The sequence below is a fragment of the Penicillium daleae genome (genome assembly GCF_028827525.1).
Source record: "Penicillium daleae strain IBT 16125 chromosome Unknown utg000006l_segment0_segment0, whole genome shotgun sequence".
In the NCBI taxonomy this organism is placed as follows: domain Eukaryota; kingdom Fungi; phylum Ascomycota; class Eurotiomycetes; order Eurotiales; family Aspergillaceae; genus Penicillium; species Penicillium daleae.
This window is the reverse complement of record NW_026623154.1, coordinates 1,132,672-1,155,518: the sequence shown is the minus strand read 5'-3', so window position 1 is coordinate 1,155,518 and position 22,847 is coordinate 1,132,672. Positions and strand designations below refer to the sequence as shown.

At 50.8% G+C, this 22,847-nt stretch overlaps 11 protein-coding genes across 11 annotated transcripts; 5 read left to right on the top strand and 6 right to left on the bottom strand.

The window, feature by feature from the left end:
* Positions 1-49: 49 nt before the first annotated feature.
* Positions 50-924, bottom strand: N7458_006150 (ribosome-recycling factor; the record flags this gene model as incomplete). The annotated part of the gene is made up of 2 exons (XM_056909532.1): positions 50-397; positions 481-924. The coding sequence occupies 2 exons, from the start codon at positions 922-924 to the stop codon at positions 50-52; spliced, it is 792 nt and encodes a 263-aa protein (XP_056765236.1).
* Positions 925-1,463: 539 nt separating this feature from the next.
* hscA (putative Hsp70 chaperone (HscA)) lies at positions 1,464-3,742 on the bottom strand (the record flags this gene model as incomplete). The annotated part of the gene is made up of 7 exons (XM_056909531.1): positions 1,464-1,732; positions 1,801-2,281; positions 2,341-3,048; positions 3,121-3,286; positions 3,398-3,524; positions 3,579-3,629; positions 3,697-3,742. The coding sequence occupies 7 exons, from the start codon at positions 3,740-3,742 to the stop codon at positions 1,464-1,466; spliced, it is 1,848 nt and encodes a 615-aa protein (XP_056765235.1).
* A 614-nt stretch (positions 3,743-4,356) lies between these two features.
* Positions 4,357-6,404, bottom strand: N7458_006148 (bromodomain-containing protein; the record flags this gene model as incomplete). Its single annotated transcript, XM_056909530.1, has 5 exons — positions 4,357-4,760; positions 4,878-5,522; positions 5,584-5,849; positions 5,907-6,088; positions 6,327-6,404. The coding sequence occupies 5 exons, from the start codon at positions 6,402-6,404 to the stop codon at positions 4,357-4,359; spliced, it is 1,575 nt and encodes a 524-aa protein (XP_056765234.1).
* A 1,003-nt stretch (positions 6,405-7,407) lies between these two features.
* Positions 7,408-7,951, top strand: N7458_006147 (cyclin-dependent protein kinase regulatory subunit CKS1; the record flags this gene model as incomplete). The annotated part of the gene is made up of 4 exons (XM_056909529.1): positions 7,408-7,511; positions 7,569-7,713; positions 7,770-7,832; positions 7,916-7,951. The coding sequence occupies 4 exons, from the start codon at positions 7,408-7,410 to the stop codon at positions 7,949-7,951; spliced, it is 348 nt and encodes a 115-aa protein (XP_056765233.1).
* Positions 7,952-8,289: 338 nt separating this feature from the next.
* N7458_006146 (DsbA family protein) lies at positions 8,290-9,137 on the bottom strand (the record flags this gene model as incomplete). Its single annotated transcript, XM_056909528.1, has 5 exons — positions 8,290-8,367; positions 8,421-8,468; positions 8,522-8,920; positions 8,982-9,001; positions 9,059-9,137. The coding sequence occupies 5 exons, from the start codon at positions 9,135-9,137 to the stop codon at positions 8,290-8,292; spliced, it is 624 nt and encodes a 207-aa protein (XP_056765232.1).
* Positions 9,138-9,842: 705 nt separating this feature from the next.
* Positions 9,843-11,259, top strand: N7458_006145 (uncharacterized protein; the record flags this gene model as incomplete). Its single annotated transcript, XM_056909527.1, has 4 exons — positions 9,843-9,964; positions 10,017-10,375; positions 10,435-10,570; positions 10,629-11,259. 4 exons carry the CDS (start codon positions 9,843-9,845, stop codon positions 11,257-11,259), a joined length of 1,248 nt encoding a protein of 415 aa, XP_056765231.1.
* A 421-nt stretch (positions 11,260-11,680) lies between these two features.
* On the top strand, positions 11,681-13,110 carry N7458_006144 (DUF3844 domain-containing protein; the record flags this gene model as incomplete). The annotated part of the gene is made up of 4 exons (XM_056909526.1): positions 11,681-12,014; positions 12,084-12,244; positions 12,313-12,456; positions 12,517-13,110. 4 exons carry the CDS (start codon positions 11,681-11,683, stop codon positions 13,108-13,110), a joined length of 1,233 nt encoding a protein of 410 aa, XP_056765230.1.
* A 642-nt stretch (positions 13,111-13,752) lies between these two features.
* Positions 13,753-15,150, bottom strand: N7458_006143 (E3 ubiquitin-protein ligase RNF103; the record flags this gene model as incomplete). Its single annotated transcript, XM_056909525.1, has 3 exons — positions 13,753-14,565; positions 14,607-14,931; positions 15,008-15,150. The coding sequence occupies 3 exons, from the start codon at positions 15,148-15,150 to the stop codon at positions 13,753-13,755; spliced, it is 1,281 nt and encodes a 426-aa protein (XP_056765229.1).
* A 915-nt stretch (positions 15,151-16,065) lies between these two features.
* On the top strand, positions 16,066-16,829 carry cyp3 (putative peptidyl-prolyl cis-trans isomerase; the record flags this gene model as incomplete). Its single annotated transcript, XM_056909524.1, has 4 exons — positions 16,066-16,135; positions 16,193-16,338; positions 16,411-16,548; positions 16,638-16,829. The coding sequence occupies 4 exons, from the start codon at positions 16,066-16,068 to the stop codon at positions 16,827-16,829; spliced, it is 546 nt and encodes a 181-aa protein (XP_056765228.1).
* Positions 16,830-17,198: 369 nt separating this feature from the next.
* N7458_006141 (alanine--tRNA ligase) lies at positions 17,199-20,604 on the bottom strand (the record flags this gene model as incomplete). Its single annotated transcript, XM_056909523.1, has 7 exons — positions 17,199-17,269; positions 17,325-17,481; positions 17,558-19,966; positions 20,062-20,097; positions 20,157-20,183; positions 20,253-20,398; positions 20,514-20,604. The coding sequence occupies 7 exons, from the start codon at positions 20,602-20,604 to the stop codon at positions 17,199-17,201; spliced, it is 2,937 nt and encodes a 978-aa protein (XP_056765227.1).
* A 331-nt stretch (positions 20,605-20,935) lies between these two features.
* Positions 20,936-21,737, top strand: N7458_006140 (uncharacterized protein; the record flags this gene model as incomplete). Its single annotated transcript, XM_056909522.1, has 2 exons — positions 20,936-21,041; positions 21,142-21,737. The coding sequence occupies 2 exons, from the start codon at positions 20,936-20,938 to the stop codon at positions 21,735-21,737; spliced, it is 702 nt and encodes a 233-aa protein (XP_056765226.1).
* Between the last annotated feature and the right edge of the window lie 1,110 nt (positions 21,738-22,847).

The following is a 22,847-nucleotide window of genomic DNA, read 5'->3' as shown; positions in this document are numbered from 1 at the left end:
TGTGACTATATTACAAAATGTGGCTTGCTTGGCTGTTATTGCGGTGCCTTTATGCCTGTTCCAAGGATTTCTTGGCCGCATCAAATAGCTCCTTGACGTCCTTTTGACCCTTCTCCGTAGCCTTCTCCATATGATCATGAGCCTTGCGCACGTCATCAGGTCGAGCAAGCTTCTTCTTTTGCATGTCTTGTAGTCGCTTGTGCATGGCGCCTCTGGAATCACGGACGGCGCTAGCTGCCTTTTCAAAGGCCTGCTTGGCGGCCTGGACATTCTTGTCCCGGGATTCCTTGGTCGGGGGAGGAATTGGGATATTCAGTTGAAGGGCGTTATGAGGATCAGCTTGGGGTGTCAGGGACAAATTCGAGGATACAACCGCTGAGGTAACGGGTTTGATGTGCTGAAGATGGGGATTTTCTTGTTAAAGACTGGCAAATGGGAAAATGGGACGACGAAACCAGATCGCGCGAAAGCTGAACTCACCTCCTCTTCCGCCACTAGGATGGTGACCATCCTGCCCCCCTTGGGTACAACTTGGGCCAGATCACCCAGCTTGACAGAGTCCTGGCTATCCTTGCCCAGCTGGACCTTCAGGCCCTCGAGAGTCGCGGTGTTGAAGCGCCCGCCCGCGCGAAGCTTGGACAGATCATCTTTCAATCTGGAGATGGCGGTCGATATGCCGGAGTGAAGAGGTGAAAGGTCAAACGGATCCTCGGCGGCATCGGCAGCGCTAGACTCGACGTCTGAATGGGATACCTTTTTCGTCGCCTTTTCTTTCTTCTTGTATAGCGCTGGCGAGTTGGCGAAGTTACGGCTCTGTCGCAAAGCTAAGCTGGGGCTCGGAGCCACCGAAAATCGCAGAAGCTGTGTCGGCTCGCGGCATTGAGAGACGACTCGCAATGGTAACCGAGTCACGAGACGATTCATGGTGTATAGTGAAATAAATTGGGAGTAGTCGGAGTAGAAATGGAGTAAAGGGCGAGGTAGACCACAAAGTTGAAGAGCGATGAGGACGGAGAGATATCGAGATAAGATAAAAATTGTCAGAAGGCGGTCCGATGCCCACCACTCCAACTACTAAATAATTTGGAATACACACAGTCTGCATACATAGTAGATATATGGATATCTCGCAAGGTCGAAGTTACGTGTATACGTCAGAATTGACCAAAGAAGAAGACATTCACAAAGTACATACAGCTCTCTACATAGTGACAGTACCAAAAACTTGGAGAAAAAAGGTCGTTACACATTAAATTTGCAACGTCGATCCTCGTCTACATAAAAAGGCGTACTTTTTAACATCTTGAAAAGGAAAAAAGAAACTGCGCCCAAGTTTGTCCGGTTTGAATAACAAAAAAAAAACATAGACCGAACGCTGCCCCAAGATCTATATGGCGCAGACATTCGCCGGATACCGTCCGGGAATAGAGCAAGCATTGGTCATCTTATTTTCATCTCTCCCTTTAGCGGGTAGCCATGGCCTTGGTGATCAGGCGCTTGAGGGCAAGCTCCTTCTTCTTGAGGTCCTCGGGGGTGGAGTCCTCAATCTCGAGCTGGGCCATAGCGTCGCTGAGGGCAGACTCGATCTTCTCCTTGTTGCCGCGCTTGAGCTTCAGGGACATGGAGGGGTCGGAGACAATCTCCTCAACACGGGAGATGTAAGACTCGAGCTGCTGGCGGGACTCGAAACGCTTGGTGAAATCCTCATCGCTGGACTTGAACTTGGCAGCATCTGTACGGCAAAAGTTAGCATGTTGACCATATATGAGACGTAAAGTCACATTGGAGCGGAAAGCTTACCCTCAACCATCTGCTCAATCTCGGTGCTGGAGAGCTTGCCAACAGCGTTGGAGATGGTGATGTTGGCACTGCGGCCAGAGGTCTTCTCAGTGGCGGTAACCTTCAGGATACCGTTGACATCGACCTCGAAGACACACTCCAGAGCGGCCTCACCGGCACGCATGGGAGGAAGGGGAGCAAGAGTGAACTCGCCCAAGGAGGTGTTGTCAGCACAGTTGGTACGCTCACCCTGGTAGACGGGGAACTGGACAGTGCTCTGGTTGTCAACGACGGTGGTGAAGGTACGCTTCTTGATGGTGGGGACGGTCTGGCCACGGGGGACAACGGGGGCGAAGATGTTACCCTCCATGGCGACACCAAGGGACAGGGGAACGACATCGAGCAGGAGAAGGTCCTGGGTCTCGGCGGAGGTGGCCTTGCCGGAGAGGATACCGGCCTGGACGGCAGCACCGTAGGCAACAGCCTCGTCGGGGTTGATGCTCTATATCAAATGTATTAGCACGCTTATACTTCGCTAATATAACGTAGGATCAATCTTACCTTCTCGAGCTTCTTGCCGTCGAAGAAGTCGCTCAGCAGCTTCTGGATACGGGGAATACGGGTGGAACCACCGACAAGGACGATCTCTTCAACCTTGGACTTCTCCATAGCAGCATCCTTGAGAACCTGCTGGACGGGCTCCAGGGTGCCGGAGAAGGCCTTGGCGTTCAGGTCCTCGAAACGGGCACGGGTGATAGAGGAGTTGAAGTCCTCACCATCGAAGAGGGAGTCAATCTCGACGGTGGTCTGGGTGGCGTTGGACAGAGTACGCTTAGCACGCTCGCAAGCAGTGCGCAGACGACGGAGGGCACGGGCATCACCAGAGAGGTCCTTGCCGGTCTTGCGCTGGAACTCCTTCTTGAAGTGATCCAGCAGGTTAGTGTCGAAGTCCTGACCACCAAGGTGAGTGTCACCGGCGGTAGCCTTGACGGTGAAGACACCACCCTGGATGTTGAGCAGAGAGACATCGAAAGTACCACCACCCAGATCGTAGATCAGAACGTTGCGCTCCTTGTCAGACTTGCCAGAGCCAAGACCGTAAGCGATAGCGGCGGCAGTAGGCTCGTTGATGATACGGAGAACGTTAAGGCCAGCGATGGCACCGGCGTCCTTGGTAGCCTGACGCTGGTTGTCGTTGAAGTAGGCGGGCACGGTAATGACGGCCTTCTCAACCTTCTTGCCGAGCTTGGTCTCGGCAACCTCCTTCATCTGTTTTCGGTGTCAGCAAAGGGGGGATTCTTATTCTCGATCGGAGGAATTGCCAGCAGGGTTTCGGCTTACCTTCATGAGGACCATGGAGGAGATCTCCTGGGGAGTGAAGGTCTTGGTCTCACCGAGGTACTCGACCTGGACGGCGGGGGCGGTACCCTGGGCAACGACCTTGAAGGGCCAGGACTCGACATCCTTCTTGACAATAGGGTCATCGAAGGGACGACCGATCAGACGCCTATTTCATCGTAATTAGAAACAAGATTCGTAGAATAGAATATAGACCCGCGAGTGAATGTGAAAAAATTGGAAGATTGGGGGGATTGAGTGATCAGAGGACGATACTCACTTGATGTCGAAGATGGTGTTCCTAGGGTTCATAGCGGCCTGGTTCTTGGCGGCCTCACCGATCAGACGCTCCTTGTCGGTGAAAGAGACGAAGGAGGGGGTAGTGTAGCTACCCTGATCGTTGGCAACTGATTATCTGGTTAGCTTGCAGTGCAGACTTCGGCTGACGGGGATAAACACACTGATCTCGACGTTGGTGCCCTCATAGTTGGCAACGCAAGAGTAGGTGGTGCCTAAGCAGAAAAAAAAGAGAAAAAGTCAGTAAATCGAGCATTGAGCATCCATTGGTGATAATCTTACCAAGATCGATACCGATCGCTCCGTCGTAAACCGGAAGGTCCGCCATTGTGAAGTGTGGTGGTGAAATTGGAGAGTGGGAAAGGGTTGAAAGGAGGGGGTTGTTGCCAGGACTGAAATTTTTTTATAAACGCAATGCCACACATGGCTGGGCAGAAAATTTTGCGGAGGCGGTGTATCACGTGTCGTTGGGGGTTCCGGGGTTTGGCGAATTTTTGTGTTTTTTTTTTTTTACGCCTCCGTCTAGATCGCCACGGAGATCAAGCTTTTTCTGACTGAAAATTGTTCTAATAATGACTTTGGTTTAACTTTCCCTTGTCGTAATAATGTTACGGTTTTCTCCGCACCGACGTTAACAAGTAAATAAATAACCAAGTGGCAATTTTGAAGAGCCTCGATTTCTCGGTTCAAATGAAAATACTATGTAAACAATCATCTGCTCGCTTAAGATTACGGTGAAGACTACCAGTTACATCCATCAATGTGACGATAAATCACAATGAAGCAGAGGTTATTAAAAGGAGAAAGGATATAGAGTAGAAAAGACGAAGAAATAACCTTGATCTTCTTAGTAGTCTCGAGATCCTCCGCAGTTGTGATGGTACAATCAAAACCCCCTCTGCTTCCGTTGACGGACTCTTAATCATCCTGATAAACCTTCACTCACCGCAACAAGTTCAAGAAAATAGTGACCCGCTCATAATCAATCTCAGAACCGGGAGGTCCAGTCTTCGGAACTCCCCTTGCTGGGCCGGCGATGGCTTCCAGGTCAACCTTGGTAGTTCCGGGGTGAAGGGGGATATCATATGCCAGCCCAGATGCATCGGCTGCTGATGGGTGAAGCCGTTGCATTCCTACAAGTGCTACCATCTTTACATGTCTCTGTGCTGTCCCGGACACCAATGTCGGCCTGATTGTCAATAGGTTGTGCGACGCAGGAAGGTTAATCGTGATTGACTGTTGAGAGAGCGTGGCAGATGGCGGAATGTCCAAGTTCAAGCCATGTTGTAAAGAGAGGGAAGGATGAGTGGCGACTTGTACGTTTCGGATCAGAGCTGAGCTGGCATCTATAATGCTGTTAGTGCGACGCATTTCTCTTATTTCCTCTCTCTCTCATTCACGCTCTCTCTCGCTGTCTTGAGTGCTATCTGCCAAGTATTGGACGTTGGGGGGTATTTTCTCACCTTGACCTGGTCGCCTCAAAAGGGAATCTAATGGGGATGCTGGAACTGCCTGCGGAACAGGAGCTATGGGGTGCAGTGAAGAGTCAGTCACAAGCCTCAGATCAGGGTTGCTACCCGTCATAGGGCACACCTCACCATCATGGGGCTCCGATGGAACGCCGTGCAGACCGTTCGAGGGTCTTGTTGTCTCCTGATGTTGAGATCCCGGCCCTGAACTTTCGCTCTTGATCACACCGGCCAAGTCCTTGGACCCGGCAGGCCCATTTTGTGGCTGCTCCGATATGGATGGGGTAGTAGCAATACTAGACCTGCTGGGGCTGGCGAGATGTCTTCGCAGAGATCTGTTTCGCGGGGACATGCGATGTGTATCGGCCTCTTGGCTCGCCGATCCGGTTCTGACGAGCTCTTGTTGTCGTTTCAAAGATTCTTTGTCGACAGTGACACCGGATGGGGCTTCATCATCTTTGGAAGGCGTCTCGGAGGTCTGCCCAGCCATCTTCAGCGTTAACCTTTGCGACTTGGGTTCCACATCCCTCGCGCCAATTTTCAACTTGATGCGAGGCATTTCGGGGTGACCATCTACCTGAATGGGATCCGGAACATGCTTCTTTGCTTCTGCCACCCGCCGCTTGAAGTACTCCTGTTCTCGACGTTAGTCTCGGTTATGCTGGGAGCGGTTCAAATTTGAGAGTGAAGAAGGGAAGACTCGCCTCTAGAATTCCTGCGAGCATCGAGATGTCGCTGCTGTCCTCGTTGTACTCCCTCGCATTGCGCCAAATATAGGAAACTTCCTCTTCAAAGGACTTCCACGTGGGAAATGCGGTCGTTTTGGACTGATTTTTGCGGCTATCGGTACCGCGGACCTGCTTTTGAATTGTTCGCAGCGATACAGGGTGCTGAATGATCTCATAGTAATCGCGATAAAGGTTGCGATCGGGCTTCCCAATGAAAGGATACGCAACGTCTTCGCCACTGGACACATCATCAGTCTCGACAGCTTGGCGCGCATGAGTCTCATCAAAAACTCACTCCTCATCCTTTAACCGAGTCAGTTCGGTCATGATCTTGTCTTGCGCGGTTTGGATGCTGTCGCCCTCGAAGTCTGCCTCGCTCTCCCTGTCGTCCTCCTCGGCTTCGGCCTCGTCTGCGGGTTCAGATTCCTCCGGGGACGGTATTTGGTCGGATTCCTCGGGGTCCACGGGGCTCTCTTCCTATTCAAATGCGCAGGATTGTTAGCGGCGCGACTCAAACCCACCCGTGCTCGTCATTTTGCGCGTTGCCGTGCAAGCTTGTCGCAAAGCTGCATTGGCCCCGGGAATGGGGCTAAGGAAGTAGCACGACAGACGGATAGCATCTTCCCACCGATTCAGGTCCACAAGGACCCGCCAAATCCAGGTTGGTCCCTCGTGGTGGTTGGAGACAGTGCAGAATAAGAGTGCGGCGACTTACAGACACCCTCCGGCGCTTCTGGCCGCGGACCCTAACGTCTGGCGAGGCAGCAGCCGCTCCACGTCTCTTGGTGCTCATTTCGATATTATAGAGAGTGATTCCAAGTTAAAGAGACAATCAGTGGATACTGGCCTGGAAGATAATGCCCAAGCGCTAGAATGCGAATGAAGAACTACGAGAGTTCATACCTCGACGTGTGCAGACGCGCGCTGCGATCATCCGAGTGGAGATCTGCCGCCTTAGGTAAGTGGTATTGACTGGGGAAATTTGGTACAGTACATACCGACTGGAATGGTGGAGAATGGAAGGCAAAGAGCGACAGTGAATAGTACGATACGGTATTTTATCATCAGCTCTCTCTGATTGGCCATGGGCAACAAATGACGGGATGCTTGGAGCTGTCTCTACGGAATCCTCATGAAGATGCAGAGACGCAGAGGTAAGCAATCACAGCTATACAATGGATAGCACATGATGAGAGGTATATTACATACTGAATTCGATACAGAATTGGGTACAGAAATTATTCTCTTACCCCTTAGAGAGGAATCTTTCGGGAACCTCGAGGCGGAGTATTCCGTGTTTTCAATAATAAATTCTAGAATGATGAGAGTTTTGAATAAAATATCTAGCACAGCTAGGGTCAGCTCGACTTCGATATCATTCTGCTCTATAGTACGCCAGTACCTTCGTCCAGGCTCCCTTGATGAGGTACTGTTGCCTAAGGTATCAGGCTAGAGTAGTATAACAGGCCTCGTTGAATTGACACCTAATCCCTCAGGCACTCAACTTCCCCCTCCATCTTCCGCGTCCCGCAAAACAACCCGACCTCTGGCAAAACACGCCCTGAACCAAACCTTGCGGCCGTTTGTTGCTCTCCTCCTCCAGCCTTCCCCCAAACCGTTCCTGGTGGTTTGACCAAACTCCATCACCCTCGCTCATCACTGCTCGGGATTATCCGGTCTGTTACAATAGCTTCCCTAAAAATTTGCTCTACAAACTCGAGACTGACCCGCCACGTGCCAAACACAGAACCTCAAATTTCAACGTCCCCCCACAACCTACTTACTCACCACCCACAATGGATATCGATCCAAGCAGAAGGAATAAGAAGCCTCGCCTCCTCTTGGAGTCGGAGCGTGAGCGTCTAGATGAATTTATTGACTCCATCCACTACTCCGCACGGTATGGAATGAACTGGGACCCCGCGGCTGGTCGGTCATGTCCACTAATGGGATCTAGCTACTCGGACGACAAGTTTGAATACCGCCACGTACAGCTGCCGAAGAATATGCTCAAGAAGATTCCTGCAGACTACTTTGACAGCGCCAAGGGAACGTTGAAGCTGTTGTGGGAGGAAGAATGGCGAGCGCTCGGTATCACACAGGTACGACTAGGTCCTCTTGACCTCCAGTTGGGCATTGGCTAACATACAGACAACAGAGCCTGGGCTGGGAGCACTACGAAGTACACGAGCCAGAGCCCCATATTCTTCTGTTCAAGTCGGTACCCCCCCCCCCCCCCCCCAACTCTACCTTCCTCTTCATTTCGGCAGTTCAATTGGTTCACCTTGGCTAACCGTGATTTAGGCGGTCTCTGTGATCTCCAGAGCCCCAGTGGCGTGATATACTGGCGATACTCGTGGAGAAGTGGTGGTGCTACATTTGGACTTTTTTCCGTTCCTTCCCTGTTCCTCAGCGAGACATAACCGTGGTCGGTTTTTTTTTTTTCCTTTTCATTTCATTTCCTCTCCTTTCTTTTTCTCTATCACAAAGACATGCTTTCCGAGTATGTTCACTAGGGTCCACAGCAGCTTCTTTATGGAAGTTCTGGAATGAGATATGAATTCGTTTTTCCTACTCTCTCAACTGCTTCAGGACCAGCTTGGTTCAGACTCCCCATGTACGCGCCACAGATGGAACCTAGGGTATCATACATGCCCCCTGACCGATGTCCTTGACCATCAGACCACGTTCTTTGCCAGCCATTCTTCCCATTGAGCCGCTGTAAAGCTGCTGCTGATGCCACGCTCCTCCACTCCCTGGGATAATGGTCAGTGCCCTGGCAATTATTCTTGTGGGCGGCCTTTCCTACATTGAAGAAAACGGTTGGCGTGACATGAACTCCGAGAACTCGATTTGCCTGTGTGGTGTTAGAGAATCGCCAGGCTGGGGTGGAGGATGCGCTGCTCCCACCTTGGTCATCCATTTGATATCATTGGTCACCTGGTTTCCCACATTCAACGCATCTGGGCTCTCGGGGGTTTCGGGGATCACCAGCAAAGCGAGGATCTTTTGCTCGTCCACCCCGACAGACCCTGCAATCTTGGCCAGGCGCTCATAAGTCTTGTTACGTGTTTCATTCACCACGTTCACGTCGAAAAATTCCTTCTGGTGCTTGAACAGGGCGTCACTGAATTCCCAGAATTTCTCGGGAGCCAGTTGGAGGACTGCTGCGCCTGCTTCGTGCGTGAGAGTGGACGATGGGTGCCAGGGCTGGATTTGCTGCCGGAAGATTACCTGAAGCCGAGAGCTGTACTGCTGGGCAACTGTGGGACCCCCGGCATAGAATGTCTTAAACATCTTGGCAGAGAACTGGCAAAAACGAATTGTTAGGAACGAGTATCGGAAAAGGACATTTAAAGGCTTCGCTCACCGGACACGCGTAATCTAGGACTGGTGCTTGTTAGCTGCTGAGTGCCCAATGCAACGAAATAGGTGATATGAGCGTACATAGCTCGAGTGTATGCTGCGTCTGCTGCGGGGTTCCCCGGAGGAGCTTAAGGCCTGCGTATTTAGGAGGGATCGACATATTGTTGGAGCGTTGGATTTATGGGACGTTCAAGGACAAGAAGGTTGAATTGTCAAAATTTCTCTTGACACCATAATCATGTCGGTGAAGTAAGCAGGAGAAGTATTCCGCGAAGGGGACTACCGAGGTGTTGCGTCACTTTTCCGACTACCCCACCAGCAAGTCGTGATTTGCGCTTATCGCACGAATATACTAATGTACTACTTTGATAACTAGCCAGCTGTTGTACGGAGAATTTTATGTTAAATTATACTCACCTAACTTTTGATCTGAACAGACAAAATATGTACTATATTCAAGGATCCGCCCTCGAAGTGTCCACATCTCTCGAGTACATTGGGTAGCTCTTGTTTCCTTAAATAAACATAGTCGCTTGCAGATCAGGTATTCCCTTTCAATACTGACATTTCCATTTCCTTTCTTCCCCCACCCCCCAGGACACTCAACACTTGACAATGATTGGACTCAATAGATGGATGGCAAAGTTACGCTTTCATAGACTCGACGGGAAACCCCCCAACGGGCGACAGCGGAGGCATGGACTTGACCATCGGGCGATTACCTAATCGCGGCGATAAGATACGTATCATGTGACTGGCGGTCGATGAGGCCTGGCGGTCCAAATTACTCCTACCAGTGTCCTTTCGCTTCTTCATCTTTACAAGTGCATTTAGACCGGAAATATTCCTCAGGGCGTTTTTCTCAATGCTCCGGCTCCGGCAGCTCTTTCGAACTCAACCACGGTTTGCGCTCTTCCATATTGGCCCTCGTCAATCCCAACAACCTCCAGCGGTCCGGCATGTGAGATTCAGGCGGCCCTGGTTCAGGTACGTGTAGCAAATTGCCTCCTTCCTGGTTGCTGTAATACGAGGATATCAGAGATAACGCTGACCGACTGCCTCTTTTTCCGGCTTCTTTCAGGTCCTTCCTGGGAAAATTTATCTTATACGGCACCGCGTTTCACCTATGGAGTTCCTTCGTGCTGGTTCGATTCGACGACGACGAGGCCCCTGAGGGCCACACAGCTCCCGAAGCAGGTCTAGAGAATACCAGTTTACACCGTACCTCGGGAGGGATTGATGGGTTGACGGAAGACGAGTTGGAAGAAGCAGGCCGCGTTTTCATTCCCCTCACGTGGTCCTGGCTGGAAGAGGGAGAATTGTATACTGCTTCGGATCCTGAATGGCAGGAGTTTGTCAGTATATCGAAGGATCGGAAAAAACTGCAAGAGTTAAGAGGTATGTTAAGCGGGGGAGAGTGTTAGGCTGTCCGAGGTTTTTATTGACAGGACGTCTAGATGAACTCGCCGCTATTGTTCTCAAAAGTGCATCAGATAACATGTCACAAATATTGGGAAGCCCTCTTTCATTGACTGGCTTCTGGCTGGTCCACCAATTCCCGCCTCGCGCACCTCCGGAATACTTGCGTTCTGGGTACGTGTCTCCTAACAGAGTGCCGTCGTATCATCTGACTAACATGGGCGCTATTAAGTCTTGAAATCGCAGATGACGGTGTGTCTTGGGTAACCAAAACACTAGACTCGGATGTCGGCGATCGGCTACAGACAGTGATGAAGCCTCTGCACGTCGCCCTTGCGATCAAGGATGCGTATACGCTTCTGATCAGGCGGCAATTAGCCCGACTTCGGGACCCTGATTCCCAACCTCTCGATGCACTGGAATTGCTGAGTGGTAAATATGTTCTCTTGGGACGTGAGAAGCTCAACCCGCTCAGTCCTCATGACCAGCCAAGGGTGCAATCTCCATTATCCGACGAGCCCCCAGAGAATATCCTGCCCAACAACGAGCCTGAACTCCATCCTTCTTCGATTATTTCATCATTACAACGTCTTCCACTACCTGACCTAGGCCCCGGGTCAGATCTGCACCTGGCATCGCTAGCATTCAGGTTGCGATTGAATGAGTATCGGGCTCGGACCCCACGAACACCTCAGCGAGGCACTTTCTTCATCTCGGGTCCCGTCGGTCTGAAAGGGCCTAATGGATTTTGTCGATTTGAAGTGCGCGGTGAGTATGACCCAGCCAAGTCTGCGTGGCGGACGGTGGAGATGCACTTGAAGGATATCAATCCTAGAAAACAGAAGCCACTTGGAGGCCAATAACACTGGGGCATTTTGCCTGCAGCGGAAGTCATCTAGCGTCAACTTGAATTTTTTATCTGTAGATAAATAACAACCTCTTTGAACATCAGTTCCACAAGATTCCATGTACCTGTCTAAACAAAAGGAAAATGCTTGAAATCCTTCTCTGGATATAACCTGAAATTAGTGTTTTATAGATCTATGAAAGTAGGGAGGCGGGGCGACTGGTGCTTAGCTAATCGCGCCGAGGACGCGGGAGGTCGAGAGGTGGACAACTTGTCCGTGGAGACATCATCCTCTAAGCTTTCGTTACTTTCCTTACCCACATCTCGGAGGTGACAGCGATACCTGGGGGCTTCTCTAAGCAAAAGCTCTTCTATGGTCAGAGCTGAATCAACTGTGATTGCCTAACTTCGCGACATCACCAATCTTATCCAACACGATGCATATGGTCTCCAAGCTCCTGGCCCTGGCGGCGGCGGGTGCGTTGGGGACACATGCCCTGGAGACCTCGATATTCACTTTCCCCTCGAACGAACACAAGCAAGGGGACACTAGTCTGGAACACCGAACAGTACCAGAAGATGTCGCTCAACTGATCTTGGAGCTTCGCACCCAGTCTTCCTTGCAGTCTGTCCTAGGGAAGGTCGAAGCAGACATCGTGGATCGCATCAACGAGTTTTCTGGCGCTCAATCCTCTCTGTTTGGTGGATATGATAGCCATGGCACGCCAGGAAGAAGCATGATTCTTGTTGAGGGAGTCAATGAAGCTGTTGGTAGGTTGTGTGGAGGACCCGTCGAATGAGTTGTCAGCTAATAAGCTCTCCTTCACTCACCCCCGACAGGCTCGAACATTCGAAACGCACAATCACAAAGTATACACGTTTTGCATGCGTCGCCGAAGCTGGTGGATGATTCCCTCGGCTCGCAGTTGGACAATGGAGACATGAAAAACCGCTGCACTTCTCGCCAAGCCGATGCAGTGTCGGGGCCAGAATCCGTTCAGGTATCAAGAACTTGCGCTACGTGGTGTTTAGGGGAAATTTGGGCTAATCTCGTGTGGCGGTTGAGTAGTCTGCGGAAGACTGTATCTCTCAAGATCCAGTGCTCGCCCAATCACTAATCTTACACAGTCGCGAGTTTCTCAACCTACTCGACTCGGTAGAAGTATGGTCGAGCAAGGACCAAACCACGACTGCCTCGAGGCTTTCGCTCAAGGTAATTGCACACCTCTCTCAGTGTCCAGAGAGATCGACCTCAGCTCATATTTCACTCTAGGCGAGATCCAACGACAACGTGCTTGTAACCAAATACCTCGAGTCTCTCTTCCATGACCTGAACAATGTAGCTTCGTCAGAAAGCCGCAAGATCACTGCCTTGATGGTCCCCGCGGCCGAAGCCTCCCGAGACTTTGCCAAAATCTCCCGGCGAGACACCGGACTGCTGCCTCGGTCATCTGCATCTGATCCACAGAGCACTCTGCAAACGTCCGCACAGGACCTGACTCTGTCCTCTTCGCTACTTGCACCGGTCTGTCACGCCTCTAACTCGTCGTGCTCCGATGCAACCAGCAACTGTTCTGGCCATGGTCATTGCTATCTCAAGTCCTCGTCTGGGGACGCGCAATGCTTTGCTTGCCGTTGCCAAGCAACGGTGCGTACGAAAGGTGACGGTTCGAAGCAAAAGATCTACTGGGGCGGTCCAGCTTGCCAGAAGGAAGACATCAGCTCGCCTTTCTTCTTGATTGCCGGTGTGAGCATCCTGGCTATCGTCCTAGCAAGCAGCGCGGTGGGGATGCTTTTCAGCATGGGCCAGCAAGAACTTCCTAGTGTGATCGGGGCCGGGGTGGGGGGCTCGAAAGCACCCGCGTGAGTGAGATAATGGGGTCTTTTTCATGTTTTGTCGAATTTGGGGAGACATTTGCTTTACACATTTTGCACATTTATCTGCTCTTCCCCTAGGAAATATTTCGGTCATTATCCGCTTGATGCATGCCGATCGGTGTCATTGTGGCCTACTAACCGGCTCTCTTAACCGAGTTGTCAGATCAATCAATGTATCTCTAGTGTCATAGATAATTAGGGAGTTAGGAGTGGATTGCAGTTCATATTCGTTTCAGTTTTAGGTGGTCAAACAAGATACAGATGTCCAAAATCATATTCGCTCCCTCTGGCGGCCTCGTAGATGGGTTCACAAAGGATCAGGCCTAACCTTTCCGTAGAACACCAACACTGCGAGAAAAGAGTGCAAGAAAAAGCGACCGCCATTTCACTCTCGTCCTCCAGGAAAATCAATGAAGAAATGGGAAATTGCGAAGTGCCAATAGCAAGATCACCACTCCGTTGTACGCCGAGATCCGAGCCAGGAAAGCAATAAATTACAAGAATAGAGAGTCATTAACAATTAACAAGAAAAGGCTGTGGTGAACGAACATTCCAGATGTTAATTCAGTATGGGAAAAAGTCAAGGGATATCAAGGATCATAAAAAGCTCAAAAATGTGTAGCACGAGGCATCAAGTTCCCGCTTCGAGCTGGCCCGGCGTACGCTGTTGCCCAGCCGGCGGATTGCTGGGGGCAGAATCAATTTGAGCCTCCGGCTCATGAGCCTCAGTAGTAGTAGGGCCCTGAGATGAACGTCCTCGTAGACGCGTGGGCAAGAACCGTGTCCAATTTCCTCGAGGTGACGGCCTATCCAGATCTTGTGCTTCATCGGAAGGGTCTCCTGGGCGCCCGGCCACTGAAACAGGTGGCACTCGTGAGTCTGAGGACATTGGTTGGAATAATCGACCGGGGAAAACCATCTGCATCCGGAAAGGATTCGCGTAATTCCTAGGCTGCGCAGCACGCGGGGGTCTAGCAAGACTATCGAGGCGACTCGAGACAGTACGGCGTCCTTGTCGATCCGAGGCAGACGGCCCTTCGGCTGGCTGAGGACGAGGCTTTGGAACGTAGTAGTCGGCTTTACACAGCGGACAACAGGCCCGTCGACTTGTTAACCAGGGATCGACGCACGAGGCATGGAAAGCATGGCCACAAGCAAGTCCCCGAATGTCATCGTCGTCTTCAATGATGTCCAAGCAAATTGCACACGAATCTCCAGGGTTAGGAAGCAACTCGGCGGGCACCGCTTTTCGAATCTGATCGCCATCGTCCTCCTCCTCCTCCTCCTCCTCCAAATCGACGTGTTCATTGATGAGGTTATGTTGCCACTTCTCTTCTGTCGAATTCAGCCTGGGTTCTTGCTGGGTAGAGGGGGCAGCGGCGCCGGTGGAAGAATCGACTTCCGTCGGTCGTAAAGTCGGATCCACATTTGCATCATGGGATGGCTGAGGGAATTGCTTGAAGCCGCCGGTTCTTCCTCCACTACCGGCGACGTTGCAGTTGTAGTAATGATAACAGGCGCAGACAAGGCAACACCATCCGCATCTCTGAGGCTCTGCGGTCTGGTATTGGGAGCCGTGATACCGCCTTCCGTTGGAAGACCTTGGTTGGCACGAGACGACCTCCACACTTTGTATTTCATCAAGGGGAATCGCTCGTTTACTTCATCCATGGTCATCAATTTCTTTTCTCGTCGTCTCCGATGGGCGCGAGGCATGGTGACCAGGTCTATGGGATCACCCGTCTCGTCATTGCGTAACTGGCGGTTCCGTTGATTGTAGCGGAAGCAGTATTTTACTCCAACGATAATCCTGTTCCACCGAATTAGACCGAAGCCTACGAGAGAAGACAAAGTGCGATGGTGGTGACTTCAGTGGGTAAACATACCAAAGATTGGTGAAGACGACGCCGAATCCTAACGCGACAAAGAACAGCAGAGGAGAACTCGTCGCATTTGAGCCTGAGCCGGAACTATCACTGCTAGTGGTAGTTGCGGCACTGCTGGCCGCTGTGGTTGTAGAGGGAGGCATATCAAAGTAGGAATAGGATGTCTCTGTTGATGTATGGAGATCTCAAGGATACAATGTTCCCTGTAAATCGAAGTTCAGGTTCGTTCAAATCCACCTAGCCGCCAGTCATTCCCAGATGGGATATGAGCCAGGTTGTGGAACGCCGATTACTCGCAACAGCGTTGCAATTAAGTCGGTGGTGAGGACGGTGAACTCGGTTGCTGTCAAGGGTTCACAGAGTAATAGACTGCATGGAGTTGGCGGTGGACCACTTTGATTCAGCTCAAAGAGGGCCGGTCATGGATCAACCACGAAGCAGGGAGACCCACCGGCCTTGGGTCGGCGATTGTTGTCGAGTCTCGGATTCTTCACGAGGGACAGAACGAGTCCAGCTCCTAGCACCAAGTCATACCATCTATTTTGGGGGGTCGAAAGCCCACAAAGGATGGCAGGTAGCCAGGCAGGCCAGAGGGGAGAGAGTTGTGAAAGGGCGAAAGAGAGTTGGGAGGGATGCATGCGGTTTTGGGTTTTGGGCTTTGAGGGGGGGAGGAGCGAAATGGGGAAAATAGACACCTGAAGACACCTTGGCACCTGAGGCTGGGGGGTCACGGGAGCACCAGCCACTCACGTCGCACTGATCATCGACGATGGTATTGGACTGGACCATTTTAATTTAGTCTTCCTGGCTTTAGCTTTCTATCATTGACTCTTTTTATTTCATTTCATATACAGAAAAAGTTCAGACAACACCCCCAAAAGCGCATCACGCTCGGAACGATTTGATAGCGCTCCAAGACTTCCTACACAGACTGAAAGAAATCCTTGGAAGAATAGCTTTCATCATCCCGCGCTCGCACGCCAGCGTCATTCAACCACCACCACCCATCGCTTCCGTTGACCATTGACCATTGACAGCCTTTCAGTCCAACATCAGCTATGGCTGAACATGTCCCACGGCCCAGTGAGCCTACCAACCCTGTAGTATTCTTTGACCTTGCCCTCGCTGGTAAGCTAAGCATCCCCTCCTACCGAAAGATCAATGATACTGACCAATCTTCACCAGGTGAGGCTCTTGGGCGGATCAAAATGGAGCTCTTCGCCAATACCACCCCTAAGACGGCAGAGAACTTCCGACAATTCTGCACGGGCGAGAGCAAGAACTCCAAAGGGCAACCCCAGGGCTACAAAGGTAGCAAGTTCCACCGTGTGGTATGGACTCCTTTCTGCACCCTCTGTTCCAATGGTGGTACAGGCGTGGGATTTCTAACTCAATGTGCTTAGATCAAGGATTTCATGATTCAAGGTGGCGATTTCATAAATGGCGACGGCACTGGCAGCTGCACCATCTATGGCACGCCCAAGTTTGCAGATGAGAATTTTGCGCTGCCACATGATCGTCCCGGGCTTCTAAGCATGGCGGTAGGTCTTGTCTCCTTCTGGTCGAATAGACTGTTCTGTTCAGCAGTCTGCCTTCTTTTTTATTGAATGTTTCATTGATTCTAAATTAGAACTCGGGCCCAAATACCAATGGCTGTCAATTCTTCATCACGACCACCGCGACGCCCTTCTTGAACAACAAACACGTCGTATTTGGCCAAGTCATTGACGGCATGGATGTGGTCCGCATGGTCGAGCAGACTCGGACCACCAGAGACAAGCCGAACCAGGATGTAACCATTGTGCAATGTGGCGAGATGTAACGCGAAGACGATGATTAAGAGAAGATGACGAGAAAAAGCCCATCACCTATGGGTTGGTGAATTTTTAATAAAAAGCAAGACAATGACTAGGTTGTGCAGACATGCAGCTTTTAGACAATCTAACTTGGTGTCATTCGCGACATAAGAAGAGGCCGCACTCATTATAGAAGATACATATATAGAATTTATTATGGAGAAGGAGTAGCGGGGAAAACCCACGTTCCTCTCTATGACTCGAAGAATATGACACTTCAATTTCACCAACTAGATGAAAGTCATCCATCAATTTCCCATTTCTTCTTTGCCTTGTTGTTATTCTTTACAACCCGGGCTCCTCTACAATTACCCCCGGTATTGGCATTGGGTGTGTCACGGTGAACTGTAGCCGCTGAACAATCGAGGAGCAGACCAGAATGTGGTCGACACTTTTGGGTTTTTGCCTGGAGTAAATCGAGGTTTCGATTCGTCAACCGGCCTCCTATAGCTTGAACTTACTCAAGTATTCAGTTGCGAGCGTAACAGCTTCATCGACCTTGTCCGGATTTGTGCCATTGCCGATCGAAGTCGCGCCCTTTCCACCGGCTTTTCCACCGATGCTACTGGAAACAACGGCGGCCCAATCGCTCGCCGACGCGCCTTTCTCCCCAAACTCCTGTAGCTGCGTGTTAGATACACGCCACACAATCTCATGACATCCGTTCGAAGGGATTGGGATTCCCATGGCTTACCTTGGATACATAACAACCATGCGCAACTCGTGTGTTCTCGGGGTCAACCGCCATCACATAGACGTTCTTGTTTTGCAATTTCGACTTGACGTGATTGATAGATTCGCTAACGGCCTTAGCACTCGCGGGCATCGGAAGCTTGACAACCAACGAGGAAGCATCCTTGTTTTCCGGGGCCTCGAAGTAGGACGTGATGGCTTCCAGAGCCATCTTAGATTCCAACTTCTGCTGGGCTTTCTGACCATCCAGCACCTGCTTGTTGATCGCGGTAAAGCGTGTGCGGAACTGCGCCTTCCGAACTGCAGAAATGACAAGTTGGTTGAGATCAACCTGCACCTGCTTGCACTCTCGCTCCTTTTCAGGGCCGAGAGGCATGGCATCGAGCTTGTCCAGGCGTGTCTCAAACTCTTGAGCAATTCGCTGCACCTCATGGGCCTCCTCGCCAGTGACGGCGATGATGCGACGAATACCCTTAGCGATACCACTCTCTTCCAGGATAATCAGATCCTTGATGTCACCGGTTTTCTGCACATGGGTTCCACCACAGAACTCAATGCTGACTTTTTCCCACTGGGGATCCTTAACATTCCGTAGGATTTCTTCTAATTCAACACCAACGGACACGACCCGAACCGGATCCGGGTAAGTCTCACCAAAGACAGCACGGACACCGAAGATCTGCTGCGCGGTAGCAAGGGGGAGCTCTTTGGAGTAGACAATACAATTCTGTCGGATGTATTCAGTAGACTTGGCCTCAATCTTCTCCAAATCGGCATCGGACACCGCAGCTTTGTGCGAGAAGTCGAAGCGAAGCTTCTCGGCCGAGACAAGAGAGCCCTTCTGCTCCACGCCGTCCCCAAGAACCTCACGGAGGGCAAAGTTCAGAATATGGGTACCAGTGTGGTTATTACGGATAGGCCATCGACGAAGCTCATCGTATTCACAAATCACGGCATCGCCCACCGACAGCGATCCATACTTCATGAAGCCAGTGTGCAGGACATAACCAGCGTAGACTTGGACATCGTCGACCTCCAACTCAGCTTGGCCATCAATGACAATTCGACCAGTGTCAGCCTCTTGACCACCCTGTTCGGCGTAAAAGTTGGTGCAGTCCAGGATGACACCAAGTTGTTCGCCACTAGGAGCCTTTTCAGTGCTCTCATAGAAGTGTTTCCCATGGTAGATGGCCTTGATGTGAGCGGTAATGTTGCCTCTTCCAAATTTGGCGGCGTCGTCCGTCTTGCGTACGTCGCTCATCTTCTCCAGCTTGCCGAGATCATGAACATCGAGCTTGACCACGTTCGCGGCAGCTTTTTTCTGGCCCTTGCTGGCTTCTTTCGCCTTCAATCGTGCTTCTTCAAACTCAGCATTATCAATACGGAGACCACGTTCCTCCGCTATAATCTGGGTTAGGTCGACAGGGAAACCGAAAGTGTCATACAATCTCCACACATCCGCACCATGAAGTTTGTCGGAGCCCTGGAGTTTAGCATGCTGAGCGTATTGCTCGAACTGGCGCTCGCCTCGATCCAAAGTCTTGGCAAATGACACCTCCTCTTCATCCAGAATCTCCATCACATCCTGCTGTTTCTTGATCAACTCCGGGAACATTTCACCGAGCTGATCCACAACCGTAGGCACAAGTTTCGAGAAGAAGTTACCAATGTCGACCTGGAAATATTTGCGAGCGAATCGGGCTCCACGACGCAGCACTCGACGAATCACGTAGCCACGGCCCTCGTTGTTGGGAATCACACCGTCGGAGATCGCAAACATCAAGGTACGCACGTGGTCTGCAACCACACGGTACGCGGTGTCGATGCCGTCGGGGTCTTCGGTACCAAAACGACCGCGGTATTCGCGGGCGCCGGTCGCGGTCTGAATGGCCTGGAAAATGGGCGTGAAGACGTCCGTGTCGTAGTTGGAGGATTTGTCCTGGAGAATGGACACTAGTCGTTCGAAGCCCATGCCGGTGTCGACGTGCTTGTTGGGTAGAGACCTCAAGGAGCGGTCTGCCTCGCGGTTGTACTGAATGAACACGTTGTTCCAAATCTCCAGCACATTCGGGTCATCCTGGTTCACGAGCGACGCAGCGTTACGACCACCGATGCGATCGTAATGGACTTCGCTGCAGGGTCCACACGGTCCTTGGTCACCCATTTCCCAGAAATTGTCCTTCATGTTGCCGGGGAGAATGTGGGATTCCGGGACACCCACAGACTTCCACAGATCTCTGGCCTCGAGATCGGGCTCGAGACCACCGGCCGCGTCGCCCTCGAAGTAGGTCACATAGAGACGATCGGGGTTCAGTCCGTAGACCTCGGTGAGAAGAGTCCACGAATAAGTAATCGCCTCCTTCTTAAAGTAGTCGCCGAAACTCCAGTTTCCGAGCATTTCGAAGAAAGTCTAGTAGGGGAAAGGATCAGGATCTCACCGACCATAGTGGAAAAAATGCGATGAACTTATTGGTGGGAAAAGAGGATTTTTTGAAGAACACTTACATGGTGATAGCTGTCCTTGCCGACATCGTCGAGATCCTGTAGGAAGCCAGTCAATAACTAGAAAGGTATACCACGAATGCTCCTATCCCACTCACATTGTGTTTGCCACCAGCGCGAATACACTACCGAATTGCAGAGGTCAGTTCAAGGTCGCTCGATTTGCAGGATCAACAGGAGGAGCGTGATCGTACCTTTTGCGAGTTCACTGCGCGTCGCAGCTTTGCAAAGTCTGACGACGGATCCACGGTACCCAGGAAAATGGACTTGTACTGATTCATTCCAGCATTGGTGAAGAGCAGGGTCGGATCCGACAAGGGCGCGACCGACGACGACGGGACTAGAAGAGAATACGCGGCGTTAGCGATCGAGGGGGGCCCATTGTAGAAATTTCTTTGAGGCGTTGGATGGGAGGGGGCAAGGGAGGGGTGGCGGGGTCAAGTTTCTGATCGCACCAAAAGTGTGGCCATTTTGCTTGAAATAGTCCAGAAAAGTCTCTCTGACCCGAGGGGCAGTCCACTCGGGACGACTGGTATCGGAAGCCATCCTGAAGAACCGAAGAGGAGGAGTTGAGTGGTGAAGGAGGGGGAAGTGGCGGGGAGAAGAATTGAAGGTTCTCAACCGCGGAGGATGACTCAAAGTCGCCGCAGCACCCGCACCCGAACCTCCAGAACCTCCTCCAACAACCCGCATCCACATCGAAACACAACAACCTTCCCCCCCAAGAAAATTATGTACCAACCCCTTCCCCTGGGTTCAGCCTCGGTTCCTTTAGTATCTCTTGGGATTTTCCCTTGTGTTCTGATCTTCTCTTAACACGTCTCCCTCTCCTTTTCGTCGTGGCTGGGTCTAGGAATCCACGCGGGTTTGTTCGTGGATGGCGCGGAGTGATGAAATCCCCCAACTCGGCAGAAAGCGACCCGCAGATGGTGATCCGGACGGCGCGCAACCTCTCACGAAGAGGTTTGGATACCTCCAGATAGGTAAGTCAAAGAGGCCAGGACGAGGATGCTCATAGAAAATGACCCGCGAATTTTTCGGGGGTGGGAAAACGAAAGGAGGGTTGACGCATTCAACTGGCAGGAAATAATCCGGAGGCCCCAACCTTCGGAGCTCGGCCCCGTGATCGCGATGGCGATGGGTTCAATCATTTCAACCCTTCCACTTCCATCTCTTCTTCCACATCCACTCCTTCCGCTCTCTCCACTTGGTCTACTGCGACTCCCCCGAGAACATCCATCTCCAATTCCAGTCCGTCATGCTTGACCCGGTCCGATGCGATGATGCTGGACGATACCAAACACACGACCTACATTCATGATTTAGATCGGGAGTTGGCGGATATAGATCCTCCTGATGGAGGACTGATTCTTCTACCCCTCGCGACAAAAATGATTTCCGTGCCGGAATCAGTCTTGCCAGCACCCTCGCGGGGCAAGGAATTAGTGCTGTACACCGAGCCTTCTTCCTTGACAGTTCCTAAGGAGCAAGATAGTGTGAGGAAAGCAATCATCGAAGCCAGAGCCAGGGCCAGGGCAAGGGCGCATGCAGCGAATAGTCACCAACCCCTACCGTCTTCCGATCATGGCTCTTTGTTATCTTCCAGCAAGGGCTTCGGGAATACCTCTTTGACGTATAGTATTGATGACGACCCCATGGACATTGACTTCAATCCCTAGGTTCTTTTTCCAAGGGAGCCGCGACGTTCCGCAGCGCTATAGTTCTGATTTTTTATTTCAAGCTTTGGAAACATTACGTTATATTTATCTCTTCGATCTTGAACCCACTTATTGATGTTAGTGGATCAGGTCCGACCATTTCATTAAGGCTGGGAGTCCAAGTGTTAGTGTTGCCGCTAGCCATAGATTATCTTATATATATTTGGAATGGTCAACCTTCTAATAAAGCTGGCGTTTTATGCATATCTTTTGGGGTGACACTGTTGGCACCACCTGAGAAATGCTGCGGCACCACCTGGTGCCTGATTTTGGCCTGATTCTTAATACACTAGTTATGGTATTTACCATTAATTCAACTACACTATTTTTCTTATATACACATCTCCCTATCCTTTCTAGAGATCACATGACCTAATCTCCTACGTGGCCCCCCCCTTTTCTTCTAATAAGGCTATCTCTGCTATCTCCCCCCCCCCCCCTTCTCTCTACTATTACCTACCGAAATTGCTAGATTCTATGAAGCGTTTTCCAGATAGAAGCGAAACCATTCTGCCAGTCGACCCTCTAGTATCATGAAAAGGCAAAGTACTTACGTTTCTATGGATAAAACCATAGGAATTATGGTACTACTGTCTTCAAAGAGGACTGATACATCGACAAGACGAATACCACTACCTTAGTGGGAGAAGAAACTTCAGCAAGGGCGTGGGGCTAGCCGTGGTCGGAAGTGTGCGAAATTGGAGAGTGCAGAGACGGGTTCTAGCTCACACGTACCCAAAAAAAGTTCACGCGGACCCAAAAATTTTCTGACTAATTTTGGGTACCTATGAGGTACCCGACCTTATACGTACCCAAAATATTTTGGGTCCCGATGAGTTATTATGCTTACTTTTATGTATTTTATATATAGTTCAACCTTAGTTGAACCCCCCCCCCCCTTACTAAAATATACTATATCTTTATACAACTCGATATAACTCTGTATACTATATTATATGATAATTATAAAGGCTCTTTGAATTAATTATTTATAAACTTATAAAAGAAATAGCCTTGCTTTTTATAAATTACTAGGTTTGAAAGAAAGATATAGATTCTATAGGGTTCTAA